At 31.5% G+C, this 20,531-nt stretch overlaps 1 protein-coding gene across 1 annotated transcript; it reads left to right on the top strand.

Annotated features, from left to right (window-relative positions):
* The first annotated feature begins 725 nt into the window (after positions 1 to 725).
* Positions 726 to 12,897, top strand: LOC140062070 (uncharacterized). Its single transcript, XM_072108113.1, has 22 exons — positions 726 to 751; positions 1,226 to 1,319; positions 1,507 to 1,614; positions 2,031 to 2,144; positions 2,559 to 2,666; positions 3,340 to 3,447; positions 4,925 to 5,009; positions 5,490 to 5,655; positions 5,928 to 6,031; positions 6,370 to 6,438; positions 6,576 to 6,712; positions 7,353 to 7,442; positions 7,538 to 7,729; positions 7,872 to 8,114; positions 8,590 to 8,784; positions 8,948 to 9,118; positions 9,217 to 9,519; positions 9,718 to 9,816; positions 10,019 to 10,223; positions 10,358 to 10,831; positions 11,163 to 12,035; positions 12,554 to 12,897. The coding sequence occupies exons 1-21, from the start codon at positions 726 to 728 to the stop codon at positions 11,687 to 11,689; spliced, it is 3,618 nt and encodes a 1,205-aa protein (XP_071964214.1). The 3' UTR covers positions 11,690 to 12,035; positions 12,554 to 12,897.
* Positions 12,898 to 20,531: the final 7,634 nt, after the last annotated feature.

Raw genomic sequence — 20,531 nt, 5'->3', positions numbered from 1 at the left:
GTAAGTTTTTCTGTTGCATAATAGTAGTTAAATTGTTGGTACATTTTTTCAAATACCAGTACAGTCATTCTTTACACGATGGTAATACAGGCCTATTGTTTGTTAACAAGAGTCCGATACACTATTTCAGTATCGAGTACTATTAAGGCCAATTTACACAGACAAACGGTGACGGTAAACGGAAAACCGCGTAGCTTGTCCAACGTATAATATATCCTGAACGGAAACCGCCCGTCCACTCCGCGTTGTGGTAAATGATCAAAAGGAATAACAAAGATTCTATATTTTTATTACCGTTACCACTCGTCTGTGTAAATTGGCATTTAGACGAAAGGATATATAGTACCTCTTTTGTACCATACTAAAGGTTACTTACAGACAGTAGTAGTTATTGTATTGCTTTTTGGTTTGATTCAGTAGGCCTATGACAAAAGTTATTTGTTAATATTTATTTATGTGGTCAATCTAGCAAAAACTAATAATCAGTAACCCTAAACAATTAGTGTTATTGATAATAAAAAATAATTGATTATAAAGTAAAACAATTTGAACCCTGAAACTGATGCCTAAAAAGTACCCAGAGAAGAATATATTCAGAGAGAAAATCAGAAAAAGAAAAGAGTTAAAAAAAGAGTTTTATCAGAAGAGATTAAATGTTCACCTTGTCTTTCCTATTTTTTTTTTCTAGTCATTGACACACGATTAAAGGTAAATGTAGATGCAGTATGTCTTCAATTCTGTGGTATACTAGGTATGTTGTTTTATTTTGTTTTTATTTTTTAATTCAAATCAAGCAGACTCGATGTATACACTAACATTAAAAAATATAGAAATAATTAAACTTGAATTTCATTTTATACTAATCAGAATAAGTGAAACGGACGGATTTTTAAATTTTATTATAAATCCACCATCTAGATATTCATTCTGAAATGTATAAGAAGTATAATAATTGAAAAACAATGTAAAATGAGTTTACTAACCTACATTATTATATTTTTAATGGTTTCCTTCTTTTGTGTTTATAATTTTATTTATGGCTGTGCCTGAAAAACATCCTTGGCTGAATTAAGTGTAAACATACATAATTATTTACAAGATTAAAATTTTAAAAAAACACTAGGGTACGATTTTCTTATAAAATTATAAATATTATTATAATGAACTGTTATTCTCATCAAATCTCTGGTAATACAGTAATGCATTATTTCTTGCATTTTGACAGGTACGAGTTGAAACAAGCTATGCGTAATGGGGACTTGAAGAAAATTGAACGCATTTGCAGGGAACATCCAGATATTTTAAAAACTACTGATGAGGTATATAAAAAGAATCATACATTATGCATAGTTTAGATTTACAGAGAACGTTTCCTTTTTACAAAAAACACTTGTATGAAATGACGCTATGCTATAGATTTATTGGTTGTCTATTTAGCACTTATCAATTACTAATATAGCTGTTATCAATATTATTGAACTTATGATTATGATTTTGTTTATCAAGAATGGAGACACTCCACTTCATTTGTATTTGTGGTATGAACATTGTACCTTGGAAATAGTGGAATTCCTCATACAACAGCATAGTGCATCATTGTCATTGCAAAATCAGGTAATTGTTTTATTTACAATAATACACAATTACTGTATGACAGTACATACACACATTTACACATACTTATTACATACTTATTTGTTTTCTTGTATTGGATTAACAAAAAAGAAATAATTTACTCATTTCAAAATTAAATTATTTTCAAGACTAAGTATAACAATTCATAAGATTGCATAAATTACTATGTAAAGATACTGTAACAAAGGTAGACAATGACGTAAATTATAATGAACTTAACTGCAACAAATTTACTACAGGATTAAGTTGCAAGAGAATACACACAGTATACTTTACCATTTGTGATGAGATGTGTTTTGCTATACATTTATTGGTTGTCTATTTAGCACTTATCAATTACTTATATAGCTGTTATCAATATTATTGAACTTATGATTATGATTTTGTTCATCAAGGATGGAAACACTCCACTTCATTTGTATTTGTCGTTGTATGATACAGAACCTACCTCAGAAATATTGATAGCATGCCTCGTACACGATGGTAAATCACTATTATTGCAAAATAAGGTAATTTTTTTCACTATTATACACTTACTGTATGACAGTACATACACACATTTACACATACTTATTACATACTTATTTGTTTTCTTGTATTGGATCAACAAAAAAGAAATAATTTACTCATTTCAAAATGAAATTATTTTCACGACTAAGTATAACAATTCATAAGATTGCATAAATTACTATGTAAAGATACTGTAACAAAGGTAGACAATGATGATGTAAATTATAATGAACTTAACTGCAACAAATTTACTACTGGATTAAGTTGCAAGAGAATACACACAGTATACTTTACCATTTGTGATGAGATGTGTTTTGCTATACATTTATTGGTTGTCTATTTAGCACTTATCAATTACTTATATAGCTGTTATTAATATTATTGAACTTATGATTATGATTTTGTTTATCAAGTATGGAGACACTCCACTTCATTTGTATGTGAGTAATAGATATTGTACCTTGGAAATAGTGGAATTCCTCATACAACAGCATGGTGCATCATTGTCATTGCAAAATAAGGTAATTGTTTTATTTACAATAAAACACAATTACTGTATGACAGTACATACACACATTTACACATACTTATTACATACTTATTTGTTTTCTTGTATTGGATTAACAAAAAAGAAATAATTTACTCATTTCAAAATGAAATTATTTTCAAGACTAGGTATAACAATTATTCATAAGATTGTATAAATTACTATGTAAAGATACTGTAACAAAGGTAGACAATGATGTAAATTATAATGAATTTAAACTGCAACAGTGGAGTTGTGGCTTGGTGGTTATGATGCTTGTCTACCACTCCAATGATCCTGGGTTCAAGTCCCGTCACATGTCAGGATTTTTTCTAAGGACCAAATTACCCCACTCCCAAAGACTTGTAATAAGACTTTGTTTATGTAGAGCATCTTGTGTATATGTTTGTCTTGTGAACCTCTGAGGGTCCCTAATGATCAGCAACAGCTGGATGGATCACCCTCATTAAATATGGTTAAAAAAAAAAAAAAAAAAAAAAAATTTACTACAGGATTAAGTTGCAAGAGAATACACACAGTATACTTTACCATTTGTGATGAGATGTGTTTTGCTATACATTTATTGGTTGTCTATTTAGCACTTATCAATTACTTATATAGCTGTTATCAATATTATTGAACTTATGATTACGATTTTGTTTATCAAGGATGGAGACACTCCACTTCATTTGTATGTGAGTAATAGATATTGTACCTTGGAAATAGTGGAATTCCTCATACAACAGCATGGTGCATCATTGTCATTGCAAAATAAGGTAATTGTTTTATTTACAATAATACACAATTACTGTATGACACTATACATACACACATTTACACATACTTATTACATACTTATTTGTTTTCTTGTATTGGATTAACAAAAAAGAAATAATTTACTCATTTCAAAATGCAATTATTTTTAAGACTAGGTATAACGATTCATAAGATTGTATAAATTACTATAAGATACTGTAACAAACGTAGACAATGATGTAAATTATAATGAACTTAACTGCAACAAATTTACTACAGGATTAAGTTGCAAGAGAATACACACAGTATACTTTACCATTTGTGATGAGATGTGTTTTGCTATACATTTATTGGTTGTTATATAGCTGTTATCCATATAGGATTTTGATAAAGAGGGGGCCGATATGAGAAAATAATCGTCTAGGGGGGTCCGGGTCCAAAATTTTTTTTCTAGACGGCCGGAGATAGCATCTGAGGCGTTTTGGCCAGTCAATTCTAGTCATATAATTATCTGAATAATACATACAGTATACTTACTATAAAATATGGTTACAGTAACTGTAACCATATTTTTTTTCTCACTCATGATAATGATAATCAATTAATCACTTTTTGTGTCTAGTTTATCATTAAAAATACTGTAATTAGGATTAATTACTGCATTGAGAATGGTATAATATCATAATATGAATAATATATAGTATATATTGTAAACCTAACAGAGTAAAATGTATAATTATTAATGTGTCAGAAAAATCTTTTATCTAGTTTTTTTTAAAACTTCATAATTATTATAATTATATAAAGATTTTTTCTGTTCTACTTTTAGTCTTTAACTATTTGTAATATAATAACAACAAAAAGCAAATAACATAATTTACACCATAAAATATATAAAAATGTACCATAAATTGATTATTTCACTCATCGCATCGCATTGCCTTTATACAGTAGACTTCTTACTTTTGTATGGTTGTATCATGCAATGGCTTGCCGATTTCCTTTCCAATAGAAAAGAAAGAACTAAATTCCACACACCCATACTTACAACTTAATTGTAGTGTGAAGAGATATGGAAATTTTGGTTGTACCACGAATAGATTTGGAAAGGGTGCCTAACAACCTTACCACTATGTTTTTATAAAGATAAAGATACCAATATATTTATAAAAAATTGATAATATGAGTTTTGAAATGGTTATTCATTTGTAAAATTGCTTTACTATTACTAATATTAATAATAAATAAATACAATAAAGGAGTTTGCTATTTAATCTGACTTTGAGATAGCATGAAATCACCATTGGTTTAATGGTGTAGGGTCTGTATATCAACCATACTAGCAGTTTCTCTTTTACACATTATTAGAATACACTACAGAATAGTGATTTTTGATTGTTTTTGATATGGGTGTCTGGATTATGTACCGCTCAGTAGCCAATATCAATTCATATTATTTCTTAATACTAAACTAAAATATTAATTAATTGTTTATAGGAAGGAAACACACCAGTGAATATTTTAGAAAAAAATGCATACATCAGTGAAAAAGAAAAAAACAAGATTGCAATCTACTTTGACAGTAAGTTTATATTTTTATCTTGTAAGAGGTTCTTTATGAACAATAAAACATTATTTGACATGGTTTTAAATTTGATAATGATATAAATATTAGATTTATTAGTTCCAGCAGTATATTCCAATGGTAAATATGGTAGTTATTTACTTTGACCAAAAATGTAACCGAAGAACGCAATCATTTACAGTATTTGAAATTTATTCAAAGTCAAATTGTCTGTGGGATGTCATTGTGACTGTTCAGGAAATAACTTGATTAAAACTACATAATGGCTTTTTATCAATCTTCATTTTTCATGTTTTGCGGAACAATACATAAAAAATATTAAAACAACAATTAAATTATTTATCAATGTCTATTAATAGACATTGATAAATAATTTAGATTTAGATGTTAATCTTGTATGCTGATGTTATGTGTGAATAAAAAAGTGAATTTCAAATTTGAAATTTTCAAAATGTTATATTGATATTTTTATATTAGAATTATTAGTTCCAGCAGAAGTATATTCCAAGGGTAAAGATGCTATTAAAATATACAAAGATGAGCTTCAAAATGGTGAGATTTCAGTTGTGAATTCAAGATGTATGTTTCTTGGGAAAGAGGGTGCTGGCAAGACTAGTTGTGTAAAGGCTATGCTTGGTGAAAGGTAAAAAATAACCGCTATGAGTAATGATAGTACTTTGATAGAAAGCCTGTTTGTTTATTCAAATAAACATTATTTCCTGTTGAATTGAAGATTTAATTGAATTTTTAGATGATTTTTTTACTATTAAATGCATATAGTTCTACAAAAGTAAACTATACAATGATTATTTAATTTATTATTTATACAGTTTCTGTTTTTTCAGTAAATAATATATGTCTTGATTATTTTAAAATCATGATAATGTTTCACTTTACCATACATTATTATAATAGGTTTAATTCCAGAGAGCCATCAACAGATGGTATCGTAACAACTACAGTTTTTCAAGCAACAACGGAGGATTGTAGTACGTGGAACGAAGTGACAGATGTAGATGGTGAGTCAGCATCAAACAAACTCTCGTAACTTTAACAAATAAAAAAAGCATTGTTCAGTTACATACATAGTATAAAGACAGACAGATTGAACAATGTTAGAAAGAATGTGTATGTATATACTCTACATTAAATTTAATTAAAATATTTTCTATTTTTAAATTATGAAGTCTTTAGAAATATTGCACCAATTCCATAAATTTGCACCCCATTACATCAAAGTTTAAAAGGAATGAATTATTTATTTCTATTTTAAATGTAGGTCCTACTATTTGTATTTCTTTCTCTAACTCGTAACCACTCTGTCTATGATCATGCTTTTTTGTCTTGCTTTGTAAAGGTGTTGAGTTATCCAAGAAAGTACGTGCACATGCATTAGCAGAAAATGTGGATAAGAAATTAGGGAAAGGTAGGCACAGACTACTGAATTAAAAAATCATTCTAAAATCATCTGCAGATTTACAACACAGATTGATCAATCTATTTTGTGGGTTTCATATACACACAGTCTTTAATTAAAGACAAATATTATAATTTTTGTTTTAGAAAGCAATGATACAACAATTGTGGGTCAACTTTTGAATATTTGGATGAAAATAATTGGAAAAGAAAAAGCAAATGTGAGTGACATAACTAGTATATGGGACTATGCTGGTCAACTAGACTACTACATAACACACAGGGTATGTTTATTTTGGGGCATTTTTATTACATTCATAAGAGAAATTTTGGAATTTAAAACTAGATTTTTCTTATTTGGGTATTAATATAGATACAAGTAATTGCATCTGTTCACTTCCGTTATTATAATTTATTCTAGACCTAAATAGAAAGTAGTAACAAACAATGTAAGCCTATAAGTTAAATTTATGGAGGACCACCAGAGTAAATCTGTGTTCTCTTACCCAAATACCATTTTTACAAACTTTATGCATTTATATATTATTCTAACCTTCACCTGAATAAGTATGTTTTGTACATGAAAGCTTTTTTTAAAGAATACGTAATTACTTATTCTGTAAAGTACTACCACTATATTACTATTCGATATAATGTAATATTGTAGACTAGTACGGTGTATCTGATATCAGTGACATTTCTTTCTAAAAATGTCGGCATTTTTAGAAATTTATTATAAAATTCAGTTATTAAATTAAATTACTGCATATGTGCACAATTTTCTCATGGTACTGACTAAAAAACCAAACAAATTTAACCATTTTTACCATTATGACATCCACAGATAGTTATAACGAATCAGGTAAATATTACAATAAGGAATTAAGATAAAGAAAAGGTAAATGGTCCCTTAACTTTTTTCAGTTTTTCCTCACAAATAAAGTATCATACTGTGTTACATTTAATGTCATGGACAACTTGAATGAACTAGCTAATCCACGAGATTCAACAATAGTAAGTAAAATGTATTATTTAGCAATTTTGTTTAATACAAATGAGTTAAATTGTAATTTCAATATCCTTTTTTGATTATTCATATTTGATTTCAGGAATCGCTTGGTATGACTAATTTGGACATGAATTTTTTCTGGGTAAGGTCTATTTATGAACATACTGTGTTACAACATGGTTCAGGAAACCCCGTTTTTGTTGATGACAAAAGCATAGAGTCACCTCCTATCTGTTTGGTTGCTACCCATATGGACAAATTGTCAGGCACAAAATTAGAAAAGCAGATGAAGGTAATAACTGTAGTATACATTTATATAACTATTCAACAAAACTAAACCTGCAATATGCTCAACAGATTTGTAGTATAAGATAGAAAACAAACATATTTTATTATTTAGTAAATTTATGATTATACAATTTCGTCAAATAAAGGCTGAGGAGATGTTCATGCAGATGTTTGATGCAATGAAAGGAATGCCGTATGCCAAGCATGTAGATCGTGAAATGTACATGGTGGATAACACTGTAAAGTCACATGAAGGCATTATAAAACTTAAGAGAAACGTTGGTAGACATATGAAGGAAATGGTGAGAAAAGTTCCTGTAAAGTGGGTTGAGTTACAGGAAAAGTTGCAAATAATTGGAAAAACAAGATTAAGCATTACCTTAACTGAGGTAAGGTTTGAATTTGGTTTTCAACACAAAAACATTTTTCTACAACAACACAAATCCAATTAAATACAGATCAAAAATAATATACACATTAAAAACAGCTGTCATTATAGTGTCATGTAAAACAATGTATTCAAAACAGTAAACTTGACTCTTTGTATAGGCTAACCTTCCTATAGGCTAATCTCTCTGTACTTCACTTTTTATTATTATTTATATGTATTATTCGTATGTATTTTTAATATATGTGGAGAATATTTATTGAATAAACAAAACGAATAAACGAATAAATGAAAACGAATAGATTCCCAAATAGTTAATGGAAGCCAGTTAGTTGTAAAATAAGACTCCCTGATGTAAGCATAATATGACTTGTAGTTGGGAGAAAACATTGTTACTGTATTTACTAATGCTAAATTTGTTTGTCAGATAATTTAGTATAATAGCATTTTATTAAAATGTCATTTGTGTTTTAAAGGTATCTGAGATAGCAACTCAATGTAATATATCCAAACATGTACTCACCACTGTGATAATGTATCTGAATGACACTGGAATAATCTTGTATACCGGCACTAATGAGAAATTAAGAAACATTGTGATAACAAATCTTCTCTGGATGATTAAAATTTTGACAAAAGTTATCACAGTAGTTACACCAACTATTAAAGTGGTAGGTATATATAGGCATGGAATATTATATATTATACTAGATTTCACATGAGTAAAATAATATGACCCTGTTTAATGTAGTTTTTGAAACTTGGTATTATATTGGTTGCTTTAACTCATCAGTAGGTCTATAACATCTATTTTACTGTGTGTTTTGTACACAGAAGAAAGCAGAAGATCGGAAGCAATTACAGATGCTATGGGAAAAGCTTAGTAATGAAGGAGTTCTTGAGGAAAAGTTACTATGTTATTTGTGGAGAAACGAAGATGAAGATCTCTTTGATGTCTTTGTAGAATTGATGAAAGTTTTTCGTTTGCTCTTTGAGAAGACAAAGGTTGGTAAATAACTATAAACTTTTAATCGTTTCTTTGATTAAGCTCTTACTAATCACTTATACCAATTTATGTGTAATTGTGATGTTTAAATTAACAGGGAATTGAAGAAGGTAATCGGGTATTCCTGGTTCCCTGCCGAATGAAAGTTGACAAAAAAGACTTTCTGAAAGTCAAAGCAGATGACACACAAACGGTATCAATTTATCTGACTCCGACAGACTTTCTTCCTGATGCTGTGTACAACACGTTGGTTGTTGCATTCCTGGAATTGATGACTGAAAAGGGTAGTGATGATTCAGAAGTGTTCCGTAATCGTAGTGATTTCAAATTTAGTAATCACACTGTCAGTTTAGGCTCTGTCAGAATTTACCATGAAAAGGAAAAACCACATGCATTAAAGGTATGAATTTGATTACTATTTGTTCTATAACATTTTTATTTAAAGAAAAAGCATAACATTTAGGTAACAATAGTATATATAACATTTTAATCTGATCACCATGCCCCTACCATGCAAATATGTTCAAATGTGTATAGAGTATAAAATCAGAGGATGGGCTATTACATTTGTTAATGAATACATTTTGTTTTTTGGCAGCTTGAAATATTGCGCAGGACTGAAGTTGTGCAGTCTATAGTAGGTGATGGAAAAAAAACCAAGTTGATATTTAAACCAGAACCAAGTGTTTGCATGGAGGTAATCCACTTATCCTGTCATATAAATACTGTAAACACATCAATCTTTGTTTTAGGTACTAAGCTATTTAAAGGAGCAACTGAGAACTATTTGTAATATATATGAGGGCATTGGCTACAATCTATGTGTTATGTACAAACTTATCCTGTAATATGTAATATAAATCTATAAATACTGTAAACACATCAATCTTATGTTTTAGGTACTAAGCTATTTAAAGGAGCAACTGAAAACTGTTTGCAATATCTACGAGGGCATTGGCTACAATCTACGTGTGTTATGCACTGCTTGTAACCCAAAAGAGTATCACTTAATTGATCTTGACAAGTGTTTGAAAAATGATTCTGTTCCATGTGGAAGAAGGACGAATATGAATACTGCTCATATCAAGCGATTTTTTTTGACCGGTAAGTCTGTACTTGCTCGTTGTCATACAAATTACTTCATCATAATTATTGTCATTATTATATTATGCAATTTTCTTTCCTTTTTTTACATATTCTTATATTTACTTATTATAATTATTCAAATCCAACTTCAGAGCCAATGTTACAGTCAGTGTCAGAGCCAGAGCCAATGTTACAGCCAGAGTCAGTGTCAGAGCCAGAGCCAATGTTACAGCCAGAGTCAGTGTCAGAGCCAGAGCTAATGTTACAGCCAGAGTCAGTGTCAGAGCCAGAGCCACTGTTACAGCCAGAGTCAGTGTCAGAGTCAGAGCCAATGTTACAGCCAGAGTCAGTGTCAGAGTCAGAGCCAATGTTACAGCCAGAGTCAGTGTCAGAGCCAGAGCCAATGTTACAGCCAGAGTCAGTGTCAGAGCCAGAGCCAATGTTACAGCCAGAGTCAGTGTCAGAGTCAGAGCCAATGTTACAGCCAGAGTCAGTGTCAGAGCCAATGTTACAGCCAGAGTCAGTGTCAGAGCCAGAGCCAATGTTACAGCCAGAGTCAGTGTCAGAGCCAGAGCCAATGTTACAGCCAGAGTCAGTGTCAGAGTCTTTGTCAAGGGCATTTGGAGGTAACTATGTTTATATTTATATATTAATAGGCATATAAGAAACTCTAAACCACCCAGTGATATACTGAGCATTAATATTATTGGTGCAATATACATGTGTTATTAAAAAGAAAATTTAAAAACACCAGACATTTAATATTATTTTCTTCTAATTTCCATCCATATAATACATATTGTACATAATTATTGTATATATTTTAACTGAATACCTTTAAAAAATAAAAAATAGTCAACAATTATTATTTACTATTACTATTACGGTTGAGATATAATTAACTATTATATTTTAGAAAAAATATTGTGTTTTTACTTATTCATTGCTTTTTTAAAGAATCATCAAAGGAGAAATTTCAAACAATGTTGGTACAAGTATCGAATTGGTATGATGAGCATGACTCACTTGATATGCTGAAGGTGTTGTGCAAAGATCTGATAACGCCTTACAATGCTCTACAGAAGGCTGACACCACCATGGAGTTGTTTAATTTATTGAAAAAGGCTGGTCATCTTCACGTAACCAACTTTAAAGTTCTTATCGATATCATCAATGTCACCGGTACCAAAGGTGCTCTTGAGGATAACAAATATCTGAAGAACGCGTTCGATGAATCCGATCATCATGTAACAACTGTTACAACGTACCGACAGAAGTTGATAGATTTCGGCAATACGCTTTCCCAAGACAATGTAACAACGCTCATCCATCTAAATAATGTTTCTAGGAAACAACGTGAAAACCAGTGGATTGTGATTCTAGATCTTGAACAGAGAGGCATCCTAAGGGAAGACAGGTTGCTGTCATTTATCGAACATTTGAAAAAGAATAATATGACTGTTGCTGCAGAAAAGTTAGAATAGACCCGATTTGAAGTATTACCAAAATAACGGTAGTTTAGGGAAATACAGCAATGGTTAACCACATATCAAGTAGTTGACTTGTTTTGTTCTTATTTTTATAATTTCCAGACAACCTTTTGAAGATTTGCTGTCTAAAGAGTTGGCATATCTTCTCCACTCCATAATTCTCTATATACTTCTGTGCAGATTGTGTGTGGACATAGAGGCCTACGTAATCAAAAGGTAGAGGCATTATACCCTGATAATTGATATTATGTTGTTATAAATATTGTATATAGGTGAAAGTAGAGGTTTTTTATTTAGACCAAATTGGCTTGGTAATTGACAGTTGGTATTGTATCTATAGGTTATTTGGTAATTGACAGTTGGTATTGTAACTATAGGTTATTTGGTAATTGACAGTTGGTATTGTAACTATAGGTTATTTGGTAATTGACAGTTGGTATTGTAACTATAGGTTATTTGGTAATTGACAGTTGGTATTTTATCTATAGGTTATTTGGTAATTGACAGTTGGTATTGTAACTATAGGTTATTTGGTAATTGACAGTTGGTATTGTATCTATAGGTTATTTGGTAATTGACAGTTGGTATTTTAACTATAGGTTATTTGGTAATTGACAGTTGGTATTGTATCTATAGGTTATTTGGTAATTGACAGTTGGTATTTTATCTATAGCTTATTTGGTAATTGACAGTTGGTATTTTATCTATAGGTTATTTGGTAATTGACAGTTGGTATTGTATCTATAGGTTATTTGGTAATTGACAGTTGGTATTTTAACTATAGGTTATTTGGTAATTGACAGTTGGTATTGTATCTATAGGTTATTTGGTAATTGACAGTTGGTATTGTAACTATAGGTTATTTTCTGTTTAAAGCACCCAGAAGTCACCACATTGAAATTAAGAGATGAAAAGTGTAGTTTAGCACCCAGGCCCAATCATAACTTGACCAACCATTGAGTAATATATATAAATATGCTACAGAAATAGAACTGGAAATCACAACAATCAGACCACAATTGATTCTACATTTTCCCTTTATTACAACATTGTACCATAGTAGTTTTGTATTTAAGATTATCTCATTGGATCTCTATGTAGTCATAGTCATAGTATCTTTATTTGTCTATTACAAAGAATTAACAGAAATTTGTTATGAAAACTGGCATATCATCTTATGTATGTAAATAAAAAACTATTTTTTTTTTTACTCCTAATGTTAAAGTATGTATTTTTTATTACTATATATTTATTTTTTATTATGCTTTTATATGTTTGAGTTTGCTACTAAGATTTCATCAAATTTAAAGTGATTGTGTTTATATGTATATTTAAAGACATATTTCATATAAAATATACTGTAGTGAATTATTAGTTTAGTCCATACAGAATGATACATTTTAATAAATTAGAATCTGAATGCTAGTAATTTTCAAATGTTTTAATTGTTATATTGAGTAAACATGTCAGTTTGAAGACACCAGGACGTACGTAAGCCTACTGTCGCACTTTGTAATAATCATCGTACTTTGTAATATTACAAAGTATAGGATAGTTTTGTTACAAATATCGACAGGTATTACAAAGTGCGACGATTACTATAAAGTGCGACAGTACACACGTATTTCTCCCTATAATATTATAACACACAAGCAGGTGAATCATCAAAAGAAACTTGGGTATGCTTGTTCTTATAAATAGCCCTGCGCACTCGAGATTTTACAAAGTAGGGCCTACTGTAACTTACAACAGTACTTCGATTTATATATATATACCTTTATATAACAAGAATTGATTCAGCAACGCGCGCACACACGCGTCTTCAAAAGTGGATGGCACAACAGAGCATTTTGCGGGGTTTTGATTTTTTAAATTACAATTAAGTGCCGCTGCGCGGAATTCAATAATAGCAAGTTTATCAGCAGTACATTCAAACTTCAGACAAGCATAGAGATCGTTATGAGATAAATTAGGCCTAAGCATGTTTGCAATACAAGTTCATGGGAATTGATTGTTGTAATTGTAATGTATATGACCACCATCACTTAATTGATCTTGACAAGTGTTTGCAAAAGGATTCTGTTCCATGTGGAAGAAAGAAGGCTATGAATACTGCTCATGTCAAGCGCTTTTTGCAACAGGTAAGTTCATGTTTGTTTCACCATTAACTCATCTTGATTAAATCTCAATTGTTTCATCATCAGTATTCTAAACACAAACAATCGGCAATAAGCTACCGTAATCTTCTTCTCTGATGGCACGACGCCTGCATGCTATATATTCATCACTGAACACTAAAACAATCGGCAATAAGCTATCGTAATTTTCTTCTCTGATGGCACGACGCCTGCATGCTATATATTCATCACTGAACACTAAAACAATCGGCAATAAGCTATCGTAATCTTCTTCTCTGATGGCACGACGCCTGCATGCTATATATTCATCACTGAACACTAAAACAATCGGCAATAAGCTATCGTAATCTTCTTCTCTGATGGCACGACGCCTGCATGCTATATATTCATCACTGAACACTAAAACAATCGGCAATAAGCTACCGTAATCTTCTTCTCTGATGGCACGACGCCTGCATGCTATATATTCATCACTGAACACTAAAACAATCGGCAATAAGCTACCGTAATCTTCTTCTCTGATGGCACGACGCCTGCATGCTATATATTCATCACTGAACACTAAAACAATCGGCAATAAGCTACCGTAATCTTCTTCTCTGATGGCACGACGCCTGCATGCTATATATTCATCACTAAACACTAAAACAATCGGCAATAAGCTACCGTAATCTTCTTCTCTGATGGCACGACGCCTGCATGCTATATATTCATCACTAAACACTAAAACAATCGGCAATAAGCTACCGTAATCTTCTTCTCTGATGGCACGACGCCTGCATGCTATATATTCATCACTAAACACTAAAACAATCGGCAATAAGCTATCGTAATCTTCTTCTCTGATGGCACGACGCCTGCATGCTATATATTCATCACTAAACACTAAAACAATCGGCAATAAGCTACCGTAATCTTCTTCTCTGATGGCACGACGCCTGCATGCTATATATTAAATTCAGTCTATTGCTGGCAGTAGAACTTTCTGTTTCCCAGTATTTACTCAATAATTATGCTAGGCCTAATTTTATTATTTTATTTCCATTGTTTGTGTCATAATATATTGTTTGTTAAAATTATTAAAATGTTAATTTCTTGTTTTGTCTTTGTACAGAATCATCTGAAGGATCTCAGACAAAAACAACATCCAGTGAAATGTCAGAATTGTAAATAGAATTGTAATTAATATATTCAGATGTATTTATATCGTATCGTATAGGCCGAATAGGTACAGATAGAGCTAAAAAAATCACCAAAATATGGAATTTAAGAATTAAGTTATACACTGAACTGTAAAAAATGCAGATGTATTGTTTTATCATCATCATAGATAGTGCCATAGAGTTTTATTGAATTTAAAATGGTTTTGCCTTGTTTACTGTATACTAAATCTCGTACAACACAATTTAACAATATCATACGATGAGTATAAACTGAATGTAACCATGTAGTTTATTGTCATAGACATGCATATGTTTGTTTACGTCATTCTGCAGTTGCAGTCAGCAATATAATTCTGAGACAGTAGTCTCTCTCGAATGCCTCCGTGATATGCTTATGTATCTTCCAACGACGATTACAGTAGGAGCCAACGAGTAAACCTAACTTACGCAACCCTGACTGAAAAAAAAAGCACAGCCCTGACTAGAAAATAATTTCTACAAACCTCAAATCCACCCTGATCCTTAACTTGAGTAGTATTTCCAAGATGCTGATGGTAATTCTACACAACCCATTAGAGTACCATTAGAAAGTTTTCAACAACAAAAACATTGATTTTGATTTATTTATTTTTCTTTCTTTTAATTTCTGGATCTATTTTTTACACTTTTTTTTTTGTTTTGGGTACCTGAAACGTTTACCTGAACTTTCCTGTTCACACATAATAATATATAGGACTCAAGAAAACATTGTGTCATTACTGTATGTCCTAGATCTAAAGCTGGTCTATAATATATACAAACATTGTGTCATTATTGGAATGTCCTTTTCGGTTGGCACCAGCTAGATCTGAAGCTGGTCTATAGTATATACAAACATTGTGTCATTACTGTAATGTCCTTTCCTGGTGGCACCAGCTGGATCTAAAGCTGGTCTATAATATATACAAACATTGTGTCATTACTGTAATGTCCTTTCCGGGTGGCACCGGCTAGATCTGAAGCTGGTCTATAATATATACAAACATTGTGTCATTACTGTAATGTCCTTTTCGGGTGGCACCAGCTAGATCTAAAGCTGGTCTATAATATATACACACATTGTGTCAAATGCCCTTTTCGGGTGGGTGGTGGAACCAATCTGAAGCTGGTCTATTATATACATTATACCAACAAATTTGAAACATTTTTGTATTCGAAAAGTATTTATTCTCGATGTGTTTTGTATGTGACCATTTCATTGTGGTCCACTGGCACCAAATAGGGTTCACTACTGGAGCACGGTGTATTAACAATAAACACATGAACACATATCAAAATTTACTGACTTGAATTATGTTTTATATCACTCTCGACTGGCGCCAAATCAAATAAAAATATTATTTCTATTTCTTTTTCTCTTTCAAGGTAACATAATACAAATATAAATAATAAAGAGGCAAAACCCAGGAAGTAACAACATTTGAAGGTCTCCGTCCAAACAAACTTGTGACGGGTAGCTAGTTAAGAAAAAGAAAACAAAGAAGTTGCAATCATGTTTATGTTTAATTTAACATGCATAAAGAAAATAGGACAAACAAGAAAAGCACTCAACAAGACAAGACCATGTTTATACTATGGAATCACAGAAAACCAAATAAATGTGTTACTCCTTTTTTTTTTTAATTTAAAAGAAAATATTTTTTTGAAGGTATCATAATTTTGTCAGGGAGATCATTATATAATTTGGTGCTAATAATAACGGATATTATGTTGCATAATGTTAATTTGGTAAGTTACAAGAAGATCACGCTATGATGTTATTGTTTTTATGAAGCTGCAAGCAATTTTAGTGGGAAGTAGACAATTGACGAGTGCATTGTTGGAGGATATATTGATGTTGTTCAGTTAACGATTTAAGATAATTAGCTTGAAATTAAGGCTAAAGCAAATTGCTTATTCGCCTCTCTGGAATTACAAATCTCTTACATACGGCTGAAACTTCTGGTGGTGGTTTTTCAGTGTTCTTTCAAATTAGACTTAAACTGATTCAATGACTTTGACTCTACAACAACTCTCGGCAAGCGGCGTTCCAACTCTTGCTCCAAAATTATTTGATCCCCATTTAGTTTTGACCCGCGGCTTCATAGTTTGAAAGAATGACCTCTAGTATAATGGATAGTTGACATATTAAAAAAGGTTTCAATGTCCAATTTACCGAATCCTTTCAGTATTTTAAATACTTGGATCAGAGAATCTCTCTTTCTTCTATAAACTAACTAATAAGAGAAAAGCACACTCGTGTGATCTAGGCGTGATGCACCAGAGATGAGGCGAATGGGTTTTTTTTTTGGAGATTAAACATAATATTGTTGAGGTTTGAAATATAGTTGTTTGACGAGACAAGATTGGAGTAAGAAATAAAAGGTAAAATAAGTGAACAATAAATAATGCAAAGGATTTGTTTGGATAAGTAAAGGGAATTAGACGATATAAAATTCCAATATTTTTTAGAAATTTTAGTTTCGATTTCTTTAATATGGGTTTTTAAGGTTAGTTTTTCGTCTATTTGTACTCCAAGAAATTGTGTATGCTTAACACCTAAAAAACCTAATACAGACCCTTGAAGTAGGCCTACACCACAAACAATAGGTTTTAAAATCAGAACATTGTTGATATACTGTATGTAAGTCGATTGGACAGATAGTCTTTGAATAGGTCAAGAGTAATGCCAGGATACCATTAGTTAAAGAGATTTGAAAGTAAAATAGTGTGATCAAATTGAGTCCAATGGAGCATAGTGTACATCGAAAAGATATTACACTTTAGTGACTTTTCACTGTGCTCCCGCTGTGCCAAATTGGATCCACTGGAGCAGTTAGGCCCTACACCGTAGTACTATTTTTATTTTAAAAGTTTAAATGCATAAATGGCTCTCCGTATATAATAAGTAGATAATGCCAGTTTCGTCAGCATGACGATTTATTTACCGAAAGAATGAAAGGTGTAGGTTAGTTATTGTCGGCTGGAAAAAATAAAAGTGGGCTGGCTTATTGTCGGCTGGCTTATTGTCGGCTAGCTTGACACAAGCGGTGTGTTGTGCATTCTTTGTTGCAAAGGGATTAACACACCCGGAAATAACTACCGACGCTTAACAATCTACCCATGAAATCAGACATTTCGTGTTAAAACTCTTCATGGTATCTTCTATAAGATAGAATGGAACAGTAACTACTGTTACTCAATCTAAATTCTACGGAACTGCATGAGACAGATAGGATAAGGTAGGTACTACCACATGGAGGAGATCCGTAGAAAAGTTTTTGCATTGTGCAGACACAAAGTTGTGCAGCCGATATTCGTGCTGCTGCTGCTACAGAAGCCATCTTGCAGCTTTCTAGAGATCAAAGAGGCGATTGATGCTCCCACACTTTCATTGGTAAAATGTAAAAATCACACTCACATTATTCGTATAGCGTGCGCACTAACTCTATGAGAGGAAATTAATATTTTTAGCGATGTACAGTAGGGTTCCAACTAGGACGCAACGCAAGCCCCAATGTTACTGAATCTTTTCCTCATCTTTTATCATCTTTTGACTCTTTCCTTCATGATAATTTTCTTTAATTCTTTTTTTTTTGTATATTTAATTCAATTTTTTTGTATATCATATTTGTTCTTTTTGTCTGTATAGGCCTACTCACAGCTTTTTACTTTATTTATTATATATTATATATTTATTTTAGTTAAGATCATGGGACTGCTGACTCTTAGTTACATAGTATTAATTACTTTAGCAGTTCCTGACCAATTCATCTTTATACATTGTATATTATGTCACTTTGTTGGTCAAATAAATAAATGAAATGAAATGATTATTTTTGATTACTCCAATGCTTGTCATTGGTCAATTGCGTTGTGCTTATGTCGTACGTTTCGTCCTAATATTCAGGGTCCTCGTGTATTTCCGTAGGATTTTAATGCCCAAAGTGAGATTTCACTTGATTTCACTTTATTATGGTGCTAGGATACCAAAAATGCTAGGTAACACATTTTCACAATCCCGTAACCATGGTAACAGCCCCAAGTTCAAAATGGCGACCAAATGGCCATATCTCCATAACCCTTTTAAAACTTAGAAATTAAAATTTTACATTTTACAGTAAATTTTATTTTATGTGGGTTCTTCCCACTTTTATTTCCATATACGTGCTCCTCTTTACATATATATTTGTCTCTAAACACATTTTCATTTCTATACACTATATATATTATTCTATTATTCTATTTACAATATTTGTTTTTATCTGTTTACATTACATACAATTTTTTTAAAGTTGTATTCCTTTCTTTACATATTACTCTTTCCATTATTTTTTCATCTGTTTAACTTGTAAATTCTACTAATATTGCATTCCTCTTTTTATACATATCATTTTTAAAACTCATTTTCGATTAAAACACAAACTTATTATTTTCCTTAGTAACATAATTCTTTTTTTACATCATCTACATACATAATTTATACTCGTATACATTTCTTAATACAGATTATCTAGTAACCCATTTTATGTTAAATAAATCCATCCATTTTAACATCTCATCTGGGTTTGTCCCATTCTATGTTTTATCTGTACAAATTTGGCTTTGGATTTATATATAGGCTATCTATGCTTAATTTGTACTTTGCATAGCACGCTCATTGAGTTTGTGCACTTTTTGTGTTCATAATCAGTGTACAATGTCCCACATAACTGACTCAGCCTATACATTGAGTTTGTGCACTCTTTATGTTCATAATCAGTGTACAATGTCCCACATAACTGACTCAGCCTATACATTGAGTTTGTGCACTCTTTGTGTTCATAATCAGTGTACAATGTCCCACATAACTGACTCAGCCTATACAGGTATTGTGTATTCTTTATTCTTAATTTCGTTCCAGACCAACAGCGAATCATTGCCACTAATAACAGGCTGGTTTGTTAGTTAGTTCAGCGAATCATTGCCACTAATAACAGGCTGGTTTGTTAGTTAGTTCAGCGAATCATCACCACTAACAGGCTGGTTAGTTAGTTAGTTCAGCGAATCATTGCCACTAAACAGGCTGGTTAGTTAGTTAGGTCAGCGAATCATCACCATAACAGGCTGGTTAGTTAGTTAGTTCAGCGAATCATCTTCGCCACTAACAGGCTGGTTAGTTAGTTAGTTCAGCGAATCATCTTCGCCATTAACAGGCTGGTTAGTTAGTTAGTTCAGCAAATCATCGCCACTAACAGGCTTGTTAGTTAGTTAGTTCAGCGAATCATCTTCGCCATTAACAGGCTGGTTAGTTAGTTAGTTAGTTCAGCAAATCATCGCCACTAACAGGCTTGTTAGTTAGTTCTGTGGTACTGTACATAGTATCATTTCAAAACCTGAGCTGCAATCACGAGATATAATAAGATCCAAACAGTACTGTCTGCTCATTGGTTATTATATCTAAAAAATTCATATTTTCTACTAATTGCATTTGTTTTAATCAAACATATATTTAACAATGCATTTCTCTCTTTTCTA

The sequence above is a fragment of the Antedon mediterranea genome, chromosome 11 (assembly GCF_964355755.1).
Source record: "Antedon mediterranea chromosome 11, ecAntMedi1.1, whole genome shotgun sequence".
NCBI lineage: Eukaryota > Metazoa > Echinodermata > Crinoidea > Comatulida > Antedonidae > Antedon > Antedon mediterranea.
This window is presented reverse-complemented; position numbering and strand designations above follow the sequence as displayed.